We start from the raw sequence: 19,886 nt of genomic DNA, 5'->3' as shown, positions 1-19,886 counted from the left end.
AGGTTTTAAATTGAAGCACGTGGGCTGTATATAATATATTAGTTGTAACTTAATTAATTAATTACTTTATTAAAGTAGTAATCATCATTATCATCTTGTTTATCTACAACAGCTTTTAGCTGGAAGTACCCTGGAAATATGTTAATTGAACACGTGAACCCTTAATTATAAGCAAGAAAGTGATATATGCACTCCACAATCTACATTAGTCCACAGTCTACTATTGATTTATACAACACGAATTGAAAAATGATGCTTCCTATCTCTATCCAGGAACCAAGTGTGAAGCCACACCTTACCCAATTGCAAATTCCTTCCAGTCTTCCCTTCCCAAACTTTATATATAGCCATTCTCACACTCCTCTTTTCCACTCAAAACGACTTGTACTACTATCTTCATTTCTCACTTTGATTTGAATTTGAATATCCACTCATCTTTGGAAAATGGCCACAGCTTCTGAAGAAGCTTCAACTTTAGATCTGATTAGGCAACACCTCCTCACCAATGAATTCACCTCCATGGAAACCTTCATCGCCACTCTCAACCTTTGCACCTCTCACATCCCCCAACAACAACAAACCCAACCCAATTCATACCCCAAAAACACTGACAATTTCAAAATCTCTGATTACTTGCTCCCATATGATGAATTCCAAGCAACCCAATTCGAAAGCAAACCCCAAATTGCCCACTACTCATCACAATTAGCACCAATTTCAAAACAACAACAACAGTCCAATAGTACTCTAAGCCACCGCCGCCCCACCATAAGCGTGGCAATACCTCCTGCAGCAAACTCTGGCTCTATAAACTCAGCAACTCTGGCTACTACTGCTGCTCATCAGAACCCCTCAAACACGAACGAGGCTAGACATTACAGAGGTGTGAGGAGGCGGCCATGGGGCAAGTATGCGGCGGAGATACGTGACCCCAACAAAAGGGGTTCCAGAGTATGGCTTGGAACCTTCGAAACCGCCATAGAAGCCGCCAAAGCTTATGACCTCGCCGCCTTCAAGTTGCGCGGAAGCAAAGCCATACTCAATTTTCCTCTGGAAGCTGGAATTAGCTCATCAACGACAACAACAGCAACAGAGTCGACCCTGAAGCCGACTACTGTGATTGGCAGCAAGAAAAGGAGAAGAGAGCGTACTACTGATGATGATGAACAGAGTGAACAGAGTAGTACTAAACAGTTGAAGAAGGAGGAGAAGACAAGCAGCTCAGAGAGCGTGGTTTCAAGTTCAGCAGCTAATTCATTATGTCCATTAACACCATCAAGTTGGACTTCAATTTGGGATACCAAAGACGTTGAGGAAATCTTCAGTGTGCCTCCTTTGTCACCCTTATCTCCTCACCCTTGTTTGGCCTATTCTCAGCTTATAGTTACATAATTATTAATTAAGGGACTCGCTACTCATTAATTACCCAAGTTATTAACTAAATTGTAAATATTTAGCTAGATATATGTCTATGAATCTATGATCTGTACCACATACAATATGGTTGAAGAATTCATATCGTCTTTTGTTGGATTTGTTTATTCATTGTTATAATGAAATCAATGCTTTTCTTCATCAAATCTTTTAAGCTGTTTTTATCTCGATTTCTTTCATTATATATTATATGGTGATAGCTGGTAAGTGCAGTTCACAACAAAATTTTGGTCTACTAAGAGAATAAGATATATTAATATTGTACGACCTTAGTTTATTAGGGTGTTGTTGCGTATGCGCAACCTGTAAGTATATTTCAAACTTCAAAGTCATAGGAGGCTGTTCATTACTATTGTCCTGTGACTTCTGTTCAATTGTCACAATATAATATCTAGGGAAATGCTAACTAGTATTATATATATATAGGTAGAGGCTCCACAGCGGATGTAGAATTTCTCCAATAGATCGTCATAAACATGTACATGTACAATTTTTTATTTGGTACGTTAATGAATATTGAATAGTGAACTTATTAATTAATGACCCATATCGATATGTTTGACAACTATATATACTACTTAATTACAAAACATGATTATCAAGGTAAAACATGGAAAACGTTTTAAGTTAAACAAATAACCACATTAATTGATTAAATTGAATTTCCAAGTTAACTATGTCCTCTTATAAATCATTGGTCCAAAGCCCTACAATAAACAATACATTTCATATTCACCTATTGTAAGAGCTAGTTTGACGGAGTGTGTTCAAACCCATGCAAAAATTTGTCTTCTATGTCGACTCAAGTGGGAAGTGTATTAGAATTTAATTGACTTAGAGGTTTAATTATACATAGAAAAGAGATGGCAAGTTGATACTGCATTTGGGGACCATCATTGAACGGTACAGTTAAGCTTGTGTTCACTATTCTCCTAGGCGTCCTGCATATAAGGACAGATACAGCTGGATCAATGCAATATTGATCGATCTGTAAAACAATTAGCTGATCCAACATTAAATTAGCAATTCCATCAAATAGTAAAGGTTGACATTCAGCAATATATAATTTGCAAGAAAGAAAAAGAAGAGTTGTATGCAGTCTTTTAATTTTACCCGATTGTCGAGATCGTGTTGATTATTTTGGGCTTATTCATCTAATCAAATGAGATGTACTATATATTTATGTTATACGCAAGTTGATGGATTTGGGATCTCAACGCTCTCTTCAATACAGCTTCTTCATAGATAGCTTGTATCTAGTCATATCAGCTTCAATTCACACACAGAAACAGACAGCGATCTACATTATGAGTTAGTTGCAAAATTTGTTGTCCTGCTGACTGCTAAATGCTGATGATGTCCTCCTTGTGACCTTGTCCTTGTACAATATGTCATGCATATCTGTCCAAATACACAAGTAGCAAGTGGATTTTGGATGTTGATCCCCTTTGGGAACAGAACAAAACTTGTTACAGTACTGAGGCTGCAGCTCTCATGCTCTCATTTTAAAAGGGTTGCATTCATTCATCTGTAATTGAATTCCATTAAAGAGAGAAAAGGATAACACCATGCATGATTTTGATCACACTTAGCCCCACAGCAAAAGGTGATCCCCTTTCTAATGGTGAAATGTAAATGCCCAAAAATAAATAAAAACAGAGGGAAAAGATAACAGTCTCTGTTTTGTTCCCTATGTCTTATATGTTGCCACACTTTATTTGTCCCACCAAATTAAGTTCCAATATAGTAAATTAGTATCCATTCCATTCATTCCAAACAAACAATTTAAAGAGAAGCTTGGACATAGAAAAAAAGGTCAACCAAACAATTTAAAAGGCATGCCTAATATCAATCGAGATGCCATTAGACTGAGAACAGCATAACATGAAGATTACATAGATTTTTCCAATACTCTCTACACCGTTCATCATTCACTAATTTCACCAGGATGCAGATAATTAATTCTCTTATTATCAACATCATCTTTGGATTTGCTCGTTACATGATATGATATGTTCAAATATCCTAGGTTTTTTCCACAATCATTGAGATCATAATAAGTAGGTTCATGTCCTGGGAAAAAAGGGGCTAAAAGTCTTACAACTTCTCGACTTGCCAAAGTTGCATATGAAGCAATGAAACCTACAGAAGAAAAAATATCAAGTACCGGAAAAATGTGAAGTCCAATAAATGCATCTTCACCATTCATTATAGGAGCTTTAGTAGCCCTCTGATCTAATTAACATCATTATGCGAAACCAAAAGATTTGTGTGTCTATCACCTAGAGCCAAATGCCCAAATTCATACCGGCCCTTTACTAAACAGACCCATTTGATCTAAGCATAACATCTTAAAAAATCCCGAAGAAGAACAATTTTTAGAGTTTGAATGGATCGCTTAATAAATGAGAAAAAGGAAAAGAAAAAAATGTATTTACCTACCCATTTTCTTATAAGATTATGAGTCAATTTTATGAACATAAATTGAGTTTAACGTCGAACATCATATCATCCACATTAAATATAGCTCTTCAGTATACGTGGACAAGAAATATGTTGTCTATTAGAACATTCAGATCATGAACTTTAGCCTGAGGGCAGATGAATTTATGTTATATTTCTTGATTGCCTCCTTTGATTGAATTCTTCCCATATGTAGCTCCTTGACTCCTTAATTTATTCTATCGTTTCATCATATGATTTATTTCCTCAATAATTGTTTTGCCCATCTATGCCACATATTAAGAGTTCAACCTATCCTGCGATCTGCACAACGAGGCAAACCAAAGTGACAGGCTTTGGTTAGGGATTTCTTACACATCCAATATAGTATAACTAATTCCATTAGTTTTGTGCCTGGTCCCCTGTTTTTCTTCTATATTGCATTTACAAGCATGTGATACCTATTGTTGCTCAGCTGATTACAAGTAAAAGTGTCTTTTATTGTTTGAAGAATTTAATTGTTCATCTGGGTCTTTGATCTATGCTTATTGAAACAGAAACAGACACAATTGAAGTTCCCACCCATATAATTAATGCTGATAGAACATTCTTTAAAGTGGTGTTATGCGTTTGATGGGTTTGAGGAAACACATGACTACAAGTATCTGTCTGCAGCCGGTTCTCTTATGAAAGATATGGTGATCACACTCTTTCATTAGTCTGAAGTTTTTTACTGCATTCTTTGCTTATGTTAATAGATAAATGCTTCGATAATATATTTATTACAAATCAGTAACACTGTCTGGTTGAAATAAGGCATATGTGCCTGCACATTAAATGTTTAGACATCTTGGTAAATATACATTAGATTTCACTACATTAGCTACAGTGAACGTTGCTTTATTCATATCTTACTTTTGTTTCCTTGGTGCTTTAAGAATTAAGATAACTTAAAGCCAAACATTTGGGAAGCATAGTTTAAACTCCCTTTGCATGCGAAAACGCTGAGCTACAAAAAATAAATGTCACATATCAAATACTGGACTTATGAGTTTAGAAGAAAAATCTTCACGGAAACAAAATCGCTTAAAATTAAACGTAAAAGTGACAAATTAAGAAAAGAATATGAACGAAAAGCTAAAAGAAGCTTTCTAAAGCTTCAAAGTCGGCACAATCCAGATTGGAAGTTGATTGGTCTTCTTCACTAGCTTCATAGCTTCTGTGGTGTAAGGCTGTGAAATTGTTTGATTTTCCATGTTATACACACCAAAATCACGAGGAGGTTCAAAATATATAGTCCTTCGGAGAGAATCATGGTTGAAGTATATGCAATTTGGTTGACATTTTGGAAAATTTGATGCCAACACTGACACGGAAGAATTATCACCTACAAAGAGAGCAACATCGCCTAAGGTTTCTTTCTCAATCCACTCACACTTGTCCAAATTCAATCCAAAAACTTTGAATCCCTTTGTCACAGGAGTGCCATGCATACTCCGGATCACTTATAAGATCCCTATGAACTAGTAAAAGTTCTTTCTCGTTTAAATCCACCAAATATCTCTTGAAGATGTAGCCCCTTCCCCTTGGGTCAATCTCTTGTGCAACTAATTTCTTATCAGAGTGAGACTCATTAGTAATATCAAAAGATGAAAGTCTGCTAGTGGAAGTGTGGAACCAGGGCCATCAACAACATAAAATTTATCTTCAACATTAACAACTTCATAAATTGAACCCCACCTTTTACTTTCTTCAGTACTTGTATCAAAGTAAGTCCATGTTTTGTCTTTACCGAGTCTAATAAAAGCCAATTGGCAAAGATCCTCATATATGACTACAACAGTGCAATTTTTTGCATCTAGTATTGGGTCTGCAGTAATTGTGGCCCTGAAGATATAATGGTCACACTGTGCAGCCCATCGGCTTCTTCGAAATGGATTCTCTTGTAACTCATCACCATCACCGTCACCATCAACGTACAACAACAACAACAAGTCGACCCAAACAGTTGAAGAAGGAGGAGGATGAGAAGATAAGCATCTCATCAAGGTCAGAGAGGGTAGTTTCATTATGGTTACATAATTATCTCCTCACCCTTGTTTCCGCTATTCTCAGCTTATGGTTACATAATTATTAATTAACGGACTACTACTCATTAATTACGTACTTAGGTTATTAGCTCAATTAAAAGGAAAATTTGATGAATTTAATGGCAATTCACTCAGAGTCTCAGAGATAATATATACATGATTCATAATTACAAAAGAGAGTGAAGATTGGGTTCATTGCTATTGTAAATATTGTAGCTAGATATGCTCAATTATGATCTTCTGTAGCACAATATGTTGAAGAATTCATATTGTCTTTGGTTGGACTTGTTTATTAATATATTGTTATAATGGAAATCAAATGCTTTTTTTCACCAAATCTTAAGCTCGTTTGATCTCAATTTCTTTCATTATATATGTATACATATATGGTGGTACGTGGCTAGCTGGTAAGTACGGCTGGTTCATAACAAATTAATTTTGGAGTACTAAGATAGTAAGATATATATTTATATATATATTAATAATGTATGGCCAAAAACAAAAACAAAATAATGTATGGCCTTAACATTATAGGGTGTTGCGTATGCGCAATCTGCAACTATTTTTTAAAAGTCATAGGAGACTGTTCATTACTGTTGTCATGTGACTTCTGTCCAAATATCACAATATATATAATATATAGGGTAATGCTAAGTAACTAATATTATATATATGTATATATATAGGAAGAGGCTCCACAGCTGATGTAGCATGTCTCCAATAGGTCGTCATAAACATGTACATGTACCATTTTATTTTGTAGGTTAATGAATGTTGAAAGTGAATGTGTAACAACTATATATATACTAGTTAATTACAAAACATGATTATCAAGGTAAAAGATGGAAAATGTTTTAAGTCAAACAAATTACCGCATTGATATTTAAATTGAATTTCCGAGTTAACTATGTGGCTCTTAAAAATCATTGGTCCAAAGTCCCACACTGGCCATATTATTATAAAAAATAGTGTATAGATTTCAAATTCACCTATTGTACGTAAGAGTTTGACGGAGAGTGTTCAAACTTCAAACACATGCATACATCTGTCTCCTACGTCAACTCAAGTGGAAAGCGTATTAGAATTTAATTGACTTAGAGGTTTAATTATACATAAAAAGAGATGGGAACTCGATGTTACACTTGGGGGACCATCATTTGAACGGCTTACAGTTAAACTTACGTTCACTATTCTCTTAGGTATCCATGCATATAATTAATTAAGGACAGATACAGCTCGATCAATTCAATATTGATCTGTAAAATTAACAATGATCTAATAAAGCTATAGCTATAGACTATTTTGGGTTTATTCATCTAATTAATGAGATGTACTATGTTATGCACAAGTTGATGAATGTGGTCTTTCAACTTTCTCTTCAATACAGCTATTTTTTTCATATATATCTTGTATCTGGTCATCTCAGCTTCAATTCACAGAGACAGACGGACAGCGATCTGAAACATTATGAGTTAGTTGCAAGTGAGGGACCCTATATTAATACTACTTGTCCTGCTGGCTGCCAAATGTTATTGCCGATGATGTCCTCCATGTCCTTGTACAATATGTCACGCACATCTGTCCCAATACACCACAGCTGCTTCTAGCAAGTAGCCAGTACCAAGTGACAAGTGGCAAGTGGTTTTTGGATATTGGACAACTCTCTCGCAACAGAACAAAGCTTTCTACAGTACTCAGACTACTGCTCGTCAGTCTGCTCTCATGCTTTCATTTCATCTTAATTGAGTTCATTAATGAGGGAAAAGGATGAGACCATGAATCTGCCAAAAAAAAAAAAAACCAGTGAATAGAAAAGTCTTTGTTTCTTTCCTCTATATATATATATGCTACCACAGTTTGTTCTACCCAAAGTCCCAAATATATTAAAACAAGCATATCCATTTCATGCATGCCAATTCTCTCACTCAAGTTTCAAAATGGCAACACATGAACAACAAGATGAATCAACTCTTGAGCTCATTCGCCAACACCTCTTAGGAGACTTCACCTTCACAGACACCTTCTTTGCCAATCTAGATTTCGATATCCCAGATATGTCTTTTTCCCAGCCCATCAAACCCGAGTACTCCATATCCGAATCCGGGTCGGACTCTCCCATTTCAAGCCCCAATTCCCACAACCCAGAACTCTGTTTTAGTTCTAAAACAAAACCCGAACCCATAAACCCACCAAGCACAGAACCCGTGAATCCCAGCTCACCCGGTAAATTACAAAATGGGTCGGGTTCTGGTGGAGTAAAGCATTACCGGGGAGTCCGGAGAAGGCCGTGGGGCAAGTTTGCGGCGGAGATCCGAGATCCGTCCCGGAAAGGAAGCCGGGTCTGGCTGGGGACGTTTGAGACTGACGTTGATGCTGCTAAGGCCTATGATTGTGCTGCATTCAAGCTGAGGGGTCGGAAGGCAATTCTGAATTTTCCGTTGGAGGCCGGAGAGTCCGACCCGCCGGTGAATACGGGTCGGAAGAGGAGGAGAACGGTGAAGCAAGAAGAGGTCGCAGAGCCTGAAGAGTTAGAGGCTCAGAGTTGGGTGCTTTGGGAAGGAGAAGAAGACGCTTGATGGAGCTCAACTGTCACCGTTATCGTTATCTCAGGGACACTCTTCTACTCACGTATCAGAATATGATTGGGTGGAGGAGGGTCTGTTTATTACCATAATGTATTACTACAAGCATATCTACATACTACATACTGTGCATTTGATATGATAAATGAGAATGTGTAATTAAAACCTTAAAATAATATCATGTGTGATCATCAATTTATCATACAATTTTTGGGTTTTATATTTGTAATTAAAATTATTTAAATTTTGAGGATATATTTTATGTTTCTCACATGATAAATTGATAATCAATAAAAAAAAACAAAAAACAAAAAACTAAAGTCTATGTCTTTTCGTTGTAAGGATAGATACGAGACGTAATAAGTGGACAAATAAAAAGGACGCTTTAAAGCAATATAGGGAAAGTGTATAATAAATTTTTTTTGTATCGTTAAGTGAGAAAAAAAAAATCTTCTATGTACTTCACATACGACCTAGGGTAGGCAAAATTAGGGATGGACTTGCTGTGTTGGTGTAAATTACAACATGTCCACATACACACGCAAAAAGAAAACATCAAATTTCCCACATAAATGAGCAGAAATTGTGTGCCCTAATTTTCCCTAATTTCATATCTAATGTCCAGGTAATAAGGTAATGTCAAACTGGTGTTGATAAATGAGATACAAAGATAAAAAGAAAAGTCAACAGAGCCAAATATCAAGAAATCTCGTGCGTATTATAACATAGACTCTGGCACCTAACAAAGCTACAAGCGTGAATCGGTTCACATGACAGGTAGGCTTAGCTTTATGGATTGCTGGCCCAATGGGCCCCTCTCTTCGACCCAATTGCGAACTTGTAATTGTCGCCTTCTTCCGTACACGACTCCGACTCCGACTCAATCTGCCCTCCCAAATAAAACGACAGGCAAAACAAAAAAGCATGCAACTTGCAATTCTATTTATTTGAACTTTCTGTTTTGGGGTCCATCAGTCCATGAATGATGATGGGACTTGCTAGTTGAAACTTCATGATCAGGACAAAGAGATATTATGTGTCGAGTTATTGTTGTTGTCACCTTATCCAGATGGTTATAAATGGCTAAATGTAATATACAATGATGCTAAACCATATACCATACCACTAAAAACTTGCTTAAACGGAAGTAGGTGAAATTTAATATATTTTTCCCATCAAAGAAAATCAAAGTATCCATTGAAAGCAATCATATGTTGTTGTAGACAATAACGGTGATGATGATGATGCTCAAATAGCCAAAGTATTTATTAAAAGCAAAACTACATTGACATAGTGACATTGTTCAAATCTAAATATCTAATAGATATTTTCCCATAGAATATCAGAATAATCTATAATAAGAAATCTTTGCAATATACAATCTAATCTAGGAACCTGTGCAACAGATTACCGTCGTCATAAATAGGTATTCAGAATAAAATCTATAACAAAAGTTGAAGGCCCCGTCAGATAACATTTTTGTTTTGTATTTTCTATTCTCCATCTCCCCTCTTTCTGTTTATTCTTCAAAAATAAAATAAAAAAGAACAAAAGTGTTATCAAACGAGCCCCAAGTTGTAAAGTGGTTGCTGTAAAACCTCTTCAGAGTGGTAAGACCTAAGACCTGTTGGCATTATTCCTAGAAACAATGTTGTGCTGCCCATTTGGCCTCCACAAATTTATATAGAAGTAACTTCCCAGTTGTTGTTGATCGCATCAACTCTTTCCTGCAATTCATTGCTGCCTAAGAAGCTAGGCTGATTCGTCGATGCAAGAAGCCTAGCCCACATCCGATCTGTCAACTTCACTGTGTTTTGCGTCTCTGTCACACGCTGCAATACCACATATGCAATCCATAACTACGTATATACTTTTTATCTTTTGGTGAATAATAACCATAGACCTCCAACATTATCAATACAAAACCACACCAATACTCTAGCATACACATTAAAAGCAGTTGGCCACAGAATTCATTGTTGTCTCCACAGGCCTCATAATTCATTTCCATTGGACATGGGCTGTAGTTGTAGTCCATGAGTTTTATGTTGAGCTCTCTATTTAATTTTCTTAACTTGTAAGTTGTAGCCTTTAACATTTTATAGTTTGGCCTTGGTCAAAATAATTGTAGTCCCTTTCCATTTAAGGGTGTCAGTCAGTTAGTTTATCTATTTACTTCTCTTCTTTCAATAGTAAGAAAAGTTTATGCCAAACTTTTTCTAGTTACTTTCATGCATGCTACTGCAAATTCAAGCTGCTTCCAGATCTTGTTTAAATTTCTATCCGCTCTTAAAAGTTCCACTCAGAAATCAAATAAAGAGAAGAAAAAAAAAATGCAGTTAAATAACCATCAACTAGAGCCCAAAACCACCCAATAAAAACAAACTGAGCAGGGAAAGTGCTTACAGCAATTGGAATATAAGCATGCCTACTGTTTACAGGCCCAACTGTGAAACCACTGTATCCTGCCATGGCTCCATGAACAGCACTATGAGCAAGAAGAGTGCAGTATATATTGTCTGATGCATTACTTGGGATAGCTCGAATCATATACGTTGGATCTGTAGACAAAAGATGTATAACTGTTGTGTGAGCACTGAGCACTATATTATATTGAGATGTAGCACCCAGAAACTTTCCACAATAATCGGATGGGAATGATAATGATCTTGACTGCTTAGCACATCTACATAGACTTCATGCAACTAAAGAAAAGAAACCTTAATTACAATAAAAAATTTAAAAAGGAAGGAGCGTATATAAATTACTCAGGATACTGAGAGTACTGTTGCTTTTCTAATGTTCTTTAGAAAAACTATCCAGTTACAGAAAGGGAAACAAAGTCCCCTCACCATGAATGTTTGCACGTGATAAGAACATTTCTCAGGAACTCGGACCCTGCTTTCCCTGCTGTGGAGGCTTATTTCAGCAATGTTTCTTTCTTCGATCTTGATTCCACTTTTTAACAGTGGGATAAATATATTCCACTTTTTTTTTTTTTTTTTTCATTTTTATGGTATTCAAACTTTTAAACAGCCAATGTTCTCTGATTCTCCCTGAATTTTGGCTGCAATATAAACCTTAGGTTGGCTATCAAGTTCCACAATTTTAATTCTTCAAATTGAGGACAAGATTTGCAGAGATGAAACTATCTGAGGTCAACAACAAAATAATATACACTATCTCAAAATGTACCTATATATTTCATATTTATCGCCAGCTTCTGAACTTTTGTAAAATGATCCTGTGACATGTAATATGCAAACAAATAACTGAATCAATAGTTCTCGGGTAATACAAGAAGAAACTATAGGAAAAAAAACTACTCAGAATGTACATTAAATTAAAAGGAACAAACAAGCCTCACATAAGAGGAAACTAACAATATCATGTCATCTTTAGTGGCCAACAGAGATGGGAGCGAACCCAAATATTTTCCTTCAGTAAACATATGAAAATCTCTCACTCATCAAGTACTTTAAATGTTAAGAATCTACAAATGTTTCTTAAAACAACTAGCATCTATGAAAGACAAAAAACTAGCATCTGTATTACCCACAATGACTGGCCCAAAAGCCTCATGCATGAAGTCATGAATAAAGATGAAAATTTGAGCAAAGGATCTAACAGTTTGTACTACACCTTAAATTTATGGGTTAGCCATAGACCAACATCTCCAAGTAGCCTATTCCCTGATGCATCTTTCTCGTCAACTGCGCGCAAGTCCTGGGCAACATATTCCTCCCCTGCTCCTTCTGCTAATACAATAACCACATGTCCATTTTCTTTAAGCCGGTGTTCAATATATTCAAAAAGCCCACCCTGGCCTTCCAAATAGAAGGGAGATTCTGGAATCAAGCAACAATCCTGTTACATTCAAAAGCCTATTAAGAGATCTCACAGCAGTTAAGTTACTACTTTTTAGCACTACATTACTATGAAAGAGCCACAGAAAGATATCTTTGACCATCATTCAAAAAATATGAAGTTTTGAGAGAAGCATGGACATAAAACAAGGTCAACCAAACAATTTAAAAGGCAAGCCTAAGAGAATCCAAATACCATAAGACGCAGAACAGCATAACATGAAGAATCTATATATTTTTCCAAATCTCCCTAGAGCATTTGCCATTCGCTAATTATACCGGGATTCAGATAGTGCTCTTATCATCAACAGAATCTTTGGATTTGCTCATTACATGACATGATATGTTCAAATATCCTAGGTTTTTCCCACAATCATTCATATCATAAGTAGGTCATGTCCTGGGAAAAAGGGGCCAAAAGTCTTACCACATCTCGACTTGCCAAAGTTGCATATGAAGCAATGAAACCTACAGAAGAAGAAAATATCAAGTACTGGAAAATCGCAAAATTAAATACTAGAGGCCTTATAAATGCATCTTCACCATTCATTATAGGGCATCAGGTGATAAGAAAAAGGTGAAAAATAAAATTCAATCATTGTATCATTCAACACACATACCACTGTATCTGCCCATGAGTTTGACAATTCCAACTCCATTTTCCACACTTTCAACCTCCACATGCGCAGCATTAATAGCCCTCTGAGCTTCTTCAACGGCAGTATCAAAACCAAAAGATTTGTCTATCACCTAGAGACAAATGTCCAAAATCATACTGTAAATCAACAGACTCATTTGATCTAAGCATAACATCTTAAAGCGTCCAGAAGAAAAAATTCAGAGTATGAATTGATTCCTTCAAGATTGTGAAGTAACTTTATGAATGTTGACTCTTAGGTTGAACAGCATATCTTCCGCGTTAAATATAGTTCTTCAGTATATTTGGACAAAAAATATGTTGTCTATTAGAATATTCATATGGAGATCATGAACATTCTGAATTAACACGGGACTTTCACTGACAAATTTAAAAATGGCATCAAAATTTAACATCATTTTGCAGATGTTAGCAGCAAAATACTATAAGAAATGTATATCATGGCTGGTAGAACTTACAGCAATATCATTATCAATTGTTTTAGGGATCCCAGCAACTGCAACTTGAAGACCACGTTTCTCAACTTCCTTGACAAAATATGCTAATGTCACGACAAGTTTTAACAAGGAAATGAATGCATCTTAGAAAGATAATATGTACCTTGTATATTAAAGCTGCTCCCTTTTGCGTGCCATCACCTCCAATTATGTATACCTAAAAGCCAGATTACCAACTTCCTCTCATTAACTTCTTTTTTTCCAGTTGGTTTTTTCCCCATAAATCATCAATAAATTAAAGCAGCCCCAATAAGTATGAAATGAGAACATATGTGATATACTGATATATCCACCTGATTTATTCCTCGGTCCTGTATGTTATCAACTATCTTGTTGGTATCATGACCTCCTCGTGATGTGCGAAGAAATGTGCCACCACGTTTATGTATATCATTGACGACTTTCGGTGTCAACCTCAATGTATTTTTAGAGTAAAATCCTCTATATCCTCCCTGCAATTTTTCAACAGTAGCAGGGGGATGTTTACAATTCTTGAATTGGTAAAGAATCTAAAGATATGATAAAGAATATAGTAATAAGATAATAACAGTTGCACCAAGAAAAGGAAGAAAAATATTCTTAAAAGTTCCAGAATCATTAATAGAAACGCTTGTTAAATCTGCATAGGTTGCCAACATGCCACACAAGGGATATATCAACTTTTAATAACCTTTCACTAGAAAAGTTTTACAGGGTTAGCAACAGCGTAAACTGAACTAACCTCAATTCCAAGTATATCATCAACACCATACATGTAGTTCAAGCCACATACTATTTCTCGAATCACAGTATTGATCCCAGGGCATAAACCCCCACATGTCACCACGCAAGCACGCACTTCATCTGGCTTGAAATAAACCTAACATTAGAAAGACCATGTTATTTACTTATGAAAGCTTGATTTTCCCTAAGCACATGGTGATTCAGAGGAAAATGTACCTTTTCTCGAGGCCCTGCACGTCGAAAATGTACCCCTCTAGGACTGTCCTTTTGAACAACAACCTGGAGCCAGTGCATGATGCAGTTAGTTAAAATCAACAAAAGAAAAAGAAGATAAAACTAACACATTCAAACGGGATCACTTACTTTTTGCGCAACCGCATCGTCATGGCTTACAAAAGTTTGCCTAAAAACATAAACAGATTATTTGTACAATGACTGAAAATTAAATTTTCAACGGAAATAACATCAACTTACAGAAGATCACATAACAACGTAAGAAAACGTACTTGACAACGGCATATGCTTGGCTATTCTGCAATGGATTTGGATATGACTGAAAGAAGAAGAAAACATTTATTGATAAAAAAAACAAAAACACAAATTGCATAGACTTTTTTAGCGCACTTTCAAACATACAAAAAATTATGACAGATTACCGGCAAATTTGGGAGAAAATCAGTCAAGTGAGGAACGTCTTCAAGGACAAAGCCGTCGTTAGCTGGTTGACTCGAACTTTGAGATCGGATTGGGCCGTTTTGGCGCGAAAGGAACGGAAGGCCGAGGTAGCATCTGGATTTGAAATTCGGATACCGGAGGTTCTGAAATGACAGAGCTGAAGTTTGGGATTTGGAGGAGACAAGTGGACGGGAAGACGACGAAGGTAGCAAAGGAGAGGACTTTGAGAGAGGAGAGAAAATCGTCGATTCCATTAGAAACTCACAAATTCCAATTTTAAGTTTTTGCAAATTTGCAAAGCCAGAGAGAGAGAGATGAGTAAGGAAATGGAATATTGCAGAGAGCGTGTCAATGGCGAACTTTGGGAGAAGTGTTCGAATTGAGTTTGGTGGATGAAGAAAGGAGGAGTAGTGATCAGCTGCGTTCGAGTCCAGTCAGCGGAATAATTGAGTTAGTTAAATGCTAAGCGGTAATAATCAAGTCAATTTAATAGAGATAGTCGTTAATGGTGTTTTGACTACAAAACGCACGAAATCGTGCTCGAACACCTGTCAGGTCAAAGTAAAAGGCCACGTGGCTTCTTTTGGACGGATTCCCATAGGATTTATGTAAACTATTGAAATCATTTTACTTTTTCTTTATACATTCCAGACATAAATCTCTGCAACTAAGCATCTGATTCACATGGTATTGCCTTTCTGTGAATGGAAACAAGTGCAAAATAAAAGACATTGCAGCAAAGTATGAAAACAAATACAATTGACCAATAAAAGACATTTCTAATAATAAAGTTGTGTTCATATACATTGCAAACGCAACGAATAAACAAAATTTATTTTCTTTTGATCACTTGCTTGAACATATTTTGTGCAAGGCTTTTCGATACAATTTGATGGTACAGAGATCATAGATTTCTGGGCAGCATACTCATTGTAGGCATCACTGAAAGAAGCACAGAGGGCCAGGTTGCACTGACAATTGTTCTAGTGGTCATTAGATTCTTCTACTTGAGGAAATGATCAATCATATGATGTATGACATCTGCACCTTCTATATGTACACTTTCATCTTTGACCTGTAAAATGTTCAGAGAGGGAATTTGTTTCTTTAGTGCACTCAAGCGTGGGTGTGTCACTGTGTGTGTGTGTGTGTGAGAGAGAGAGAGAGAGACCTGAATCACACTATGAGCAGCAAATTTCTGTTTGCTGCAGTGGAAACTAACATCTATTTTTTCCCATGAAACACGAGACAGACCTGTCACTAGTTCGCCTGCACATCGAGTGCAATTAACATTATTGTAAAGTTGAGCAGCAAAATAATAAATTTAAGCAAACACTGGACTCTGGAGAAAACAAAGGTGTTTGATGTGGCAGTAATCAAGGAAAGAATGAAGCACATAAAAATGATGTTCATCTAATCCCATTCATTTTCTCCAAAATATTAAGGACCAAACAGTAGCCAGCTGTTTTCAGTAAAACTAGCACTATATTGAATCCAAAAATAAAAATCACTATCAAAAATTGAAAACAAAAAGAAATGAAGTCACAAACCTTCAAACTTGTCATCATCTTCCACTGAAGTAGGCTCACACTGCTCGGCATCATTTGCTTTGCAGTGTTCTTCAAGAACAATATGCGGATATTTTTCATCAACAGTATCCTCCCACTGATAAGCAGAAAACTTTGTTCATTAAATTGCAACCAGAAGATCCAGAACTTAAAACTACAATTACAAAACTGAAGCAGATACCTTTGGCAGTTCACTATTACGTCTAATAGATGATGTTCTCCAGCCGACAATATCTTTATAGTATTCGTTATTGAAAACAAAAAATTAGTAAGAGAAACTTCAAAACTGGAAAGTATACATCAATAAGAGCTATATTGATTGTGGAAAACAGGATACGGTCATAGCCCACATTTGAATAGGCCACCCTATGTCTGAAACTACGTAATGCAGACCTGCCAAAGAAAAAATGATACACATTCAGATCTACTGGAGATGAAAACCCAAAGAAACTTAGCACCTCAAATTTTCATTTGCAATATGGATGCAAGTAACATACATGAAATAACATCCATCATAATCTTCTATCATGCGTTTAAGCAGCGGAGGCTTTCCATCGTCATCATCATTAAGAAAAAGATGCCGACCTGTTCTCCTAAATATCAAATGAATAACGGAACTAGCTAACTTTTCAAAGGCAGGTACACCAAAAAGAAATGGTACCTACAAAAAGTGAATTAATCATAAGTGAAGTGGCAACTGCACATATCCTTGAACATCATAACATAAGATCAGCCTAACAATTTCACTCCTGCCTTAACTAAGTTTTTCACTTCATAAGTCATCGGAATCAGACAATTCAAAAAGTTTGTCCAATCACCTCTCTAGAGTATATCAAAAAGCCATCTAAACCAATACAAGCCAATAACTTGCTCAAGCTGCTCAAATGTTCTTTCAATCAGATTTATCTGATTTCACGAGACTATAATTTCCATTTACCACCCTTAAGCCAAGAATCACCCAAAAATAGTTCCCTTGTGTTAACAAAGTTCAAGAAATTTAAGTGCATTCTGAATGAACAAGTGGAAAGGCAATTATGTTACCTGTTTGTTACCCCTTGAACCAAGATGAGGTGTAGCAACAGTGATGAAGTTCATAGGTTCCAGGCCACCTATAGTACTCCTTGAATCCTCTTCGCATTCATTCGAAGATGAATGGTCCATATCTTCACTTTTAGGGGGTCTATATAGTCTCCCAATTGCATATCTTGCCGCTAATCCTCCCACAGAATGTGCAACAAATGAGATCTTTCGTAAATTTGGCTTTCTTTGAATCAGTCCGACAACCTAAAATTAATATGTTTGATTAACAACGGTACAGAACAGGCAGTGGATGCATCTTTTTGGAAGAGAAAATAGATTTACTCAATTCCAATAATATATAAGGCAGATATCAACCTCCTCTGCCAAGCGCTCTCCCATTACATCCACACCATCCAGAGTCAGCGTAGAGACGTTCCGTTCACTACCTGCAAGATGAATTTCAACCAACTTAAGTAGATTGGGCAAACATTATATGTCACCAAAACAATATAAATGAAATTGATCACTTGGAACATCTATGTGTTAATTCCACTTTTAAACACTTTTATACATCAATAATAAAAGTTAAAGAACTAAAAATATAAGAAACAAGCTCGGGCATTGGAAACCAAAAAGCTCCTACTTTAGACAGGTAAAACAAAGTGAAACACTGCTTTAACACCAACTACCATGGCAGTACAAAGAGGAATTCAATTTAACTATAGACTAGAAAAGTCAAATATGCAAGCCTTGTGCAATCCCAATAAGCAGTGGGATGATCATACGAATGGGCCCAAGAAATGCAAAAGTAACATTTAAGAAAATGCAAAGAGTAGCATTATAGTGGCAGGTCAAAATTAGGACAAGACTTTGGGATATAAAAATGAAAATATACATTTATGGCTTTGGGATCAGTAATTACATTATAACAAAAATAATGACAGACGGATAGAGGAAGCCCATAAGTTTAGGAGTAAAATGGACAGCAGATATTATAAAACTTAACCCAACAAAGCCTTACTAGACTAAGTGGTGTCAGCATTAATTGAATACATAAAACAGAAGAATGGTCCTTACAATGAACAAAAACTTTGTCGGGGAGCATTTTAACAAATTGCTCTGCTCCAAATTTCCAATCTTTAGCACTGCACGAGCAAATACACAACAACATCAACATTTTACAAAAGTAATTACAGTACAGAAAAGCAAACGACTTTCAAATACCCAAAATAAAAAATGAAGTTCCATGGATGATAGGGTCATTTTGAAAAACTTATTTTAACATAAAACATATGGACCAAAAACAAAGATGGTACATGTAATATAAATTTTGGAACTTATCAATTTTAATGGAACATCGAATTAAGAAAAAACATCAAACATCAAACCAATGAAAAGGTAAATAATTCGTCGATAAATCACTAAAAATTCAAGTTCAAAATAAGCAAAATCACCACCAAACCTTCTCAATCTCTGGAAAATTGAAAACTCCGTCAAATATCCAAACACAAAATAACAGTACAGAGAAATGATAATTAAATCAACTTTCTTCGAATGATATGAGTAAAATAAATAAAATTGAAATGAAAGGTCTGACCTTCCCATAATTCCATGGACCATGACAACGAGATGGTCAGCAGAGGAAGAATTGGAGTCCTTACAACTCCACACATCGCGACTCCCATTAACCGACTCCGAGGAGCAAACTCCGTTCTCTACGACGCCGTTTTCCATTGTAGCTGTCGCTGATCGGCTATGCGCATGGACTGAGAATAATAGTGAGCTGGAGAGAATCGGAGCGATCGATGATGAATTAGAGATTCTCGGGAAAACTGGAAACAGAGAGAGAGCGGAAGAGAAAGTGTGGGATATAATTGAAGGAAGAAGAAAGATGGGTGTGTTTGAGAGTCGGTTGTTGGGAGACTGTGAAATGATAGGAACACAGGAGGAACCTGAGAGTGAAGGAAACTGAAATATTTTACTTCAAGCAAAAAAAAAAAAAGATATATTTTACTTAAAAACAAATTATAAATTTATATATAGCCTTTTCCTTTTTTGGTAATGGATTTGTAATAAATAGTTTGCATCAATTACTCAAATAATAATAATTGTATGATCAAATCTACGTTATAGATCTTCCATTAAAAGAAATTTACATTATACTGTTAGAAATATTTTAATTCTTTATGTTTAATGCTAGGTGTAATATATTTAAATTTTAGATACTACTTTCTGTACCACTTATTTAATAAAAGTGGGACCTGTTTATATTAATAGCTTCCAACTTATTACACAAGTACTGGTGGTACGTCATGATAGAATTAAAGCATC

The 19,886-nt window shown here is 36.0% G+C and overlaps 5 protein-coding genes across 5 annotated transcripts; 2 read left to right on the top strand and 3 right to left on the bottom strand.

Moving 5' to 3' along the window:
• Positions 1–357: 357 nt before the first annotated feature.
• LOC147289643 (ethylene-responsive transcription factor ERF105-like) lies at positions 358–1,541 on the top strand. Its single transcript, XM_086236834.1, has one exon. It carries the CDS (start codon positions 445–447, stop codon positions 1,390–1,392), a length of 948 nt encoding a protein of 315 aa, XP_086092960.1. The 5' UTR covers positions 358–444; the 3' UTR covers positions 1,393–1,541.
• A 3,486-nt stretch (positions 1,542–5,027) lies between these two features.
• LOC147289642 (uncharacterized) lies at positions 5,028–5,945 on the bottom strand. Its single transcript, XM_086234864.1, is given in 3 exon segments — positions 5,028–5,384; positions 5,386–5,533; positions 5,617–5,945. Coding segments are annotated over 3 exon segments (834 nt in total).
• A 1,739-nt stretch (positions 5,946–7,684) lies between these two features.
• On the top strand, positions 7,685–8,768 carry LOC147289641 (ethylene-responsive transcription factor ERF106-like). Its single transcript, XM_086235361.1, has one exon. It carries the CDS (start codon positions 7,811–7,813, stop codon positions 8,540–8,542), a length of 732 nt encoding a protein of 243 aa, XP_086091487.1. The 5' UTR covers positions 7,685–7,810; the 3' UTR covers positions 8,543–8,768.
• Positions 8,769–9,883: 1,115 nt separating this feature from the next.
• On the bottom strand, positions 9,884–15,372 carry PFK4 (phosphofructokinase 4). Its single transcript, XM_086235141.1, has 14 exons — positions 14,949–15,372; positions 14,799–14,845; positions 14,656–14,695; positions 14,509–14,571; positions 14,291–14,428; positions 13,863–14,021; positions 13,673–13,726; positions 13,531–13,599; positions 13,035–13,164; positions 12,842–12,882; positions 12,191–12,415; positions 11,744–11,792; positions 10,955–11,109; positions 9,884–10,380 (listed from the first exon to the last, which is right to left on the bottom strand). The coding sequence occupies exons 1-14, from the start codon at positions 15,219–15,221 to the stop codon at positions 10,228–10,230; spliced, it is 1,596 nt and encodes a 531-aa protein (XP_086091267.1). The 5' UTR covers positions 15,222–15,372; the 3' UTR covers positions 9,884–10,227.
• Positions 15,373–15,739: 367 nt separating this feature from the next.
• Positions 15,740–19,518, bottom strand: LOC147289639 (alpha/beta-Hydrolases superfamily protein). The gene is made up of 10 exons (XM_086236222.1): positions 19,153–19,518; positions 18,633–18,700; positions 17,931–18,001; positions 17,577–17,819; positions 17,033–17,196; positions 16,873–16,928; positions 16,717–16,769; positions 16,518–16,632; positions 16,139–16,236; positions 15,740–16,042 (listed from the first exon to the last, which is right to left on the bottom strand). The coding sequence occupies exons 1-10, from the start codon at positions 19,287–19,289 to the stop codon at positions 15,971–15,973; spliced, it is 1,077 nt and encodes a 358-aa protein (XP_086092348.1). The 5' UTR covers positions 19,290–19,518; the 3' UTR covers positions 15,740–15,970.
• Between the last annotated feature and the right edge of the window lie 368 nt (positions 19,519–19,886).

Source organism: Dryas octopetala, chromosome 3, assembly GCF_963921425.1.
Source record: "Dryas octopetala chromosome 3, drDryOcto1.1, whole genome shotgun sequence".
Lineage (NCBI taxonomy): Eukaryota > Viridiplantae > Streptophyta > Magnoliopsida > Rosales > Rosaceae > Dryas > Dryas octopetala.
The sequence above is the reverse complement of the archived record's forward strand: the minus strand, read 5'-3'. Positions and strand labels throughout refer to the sequence as shown.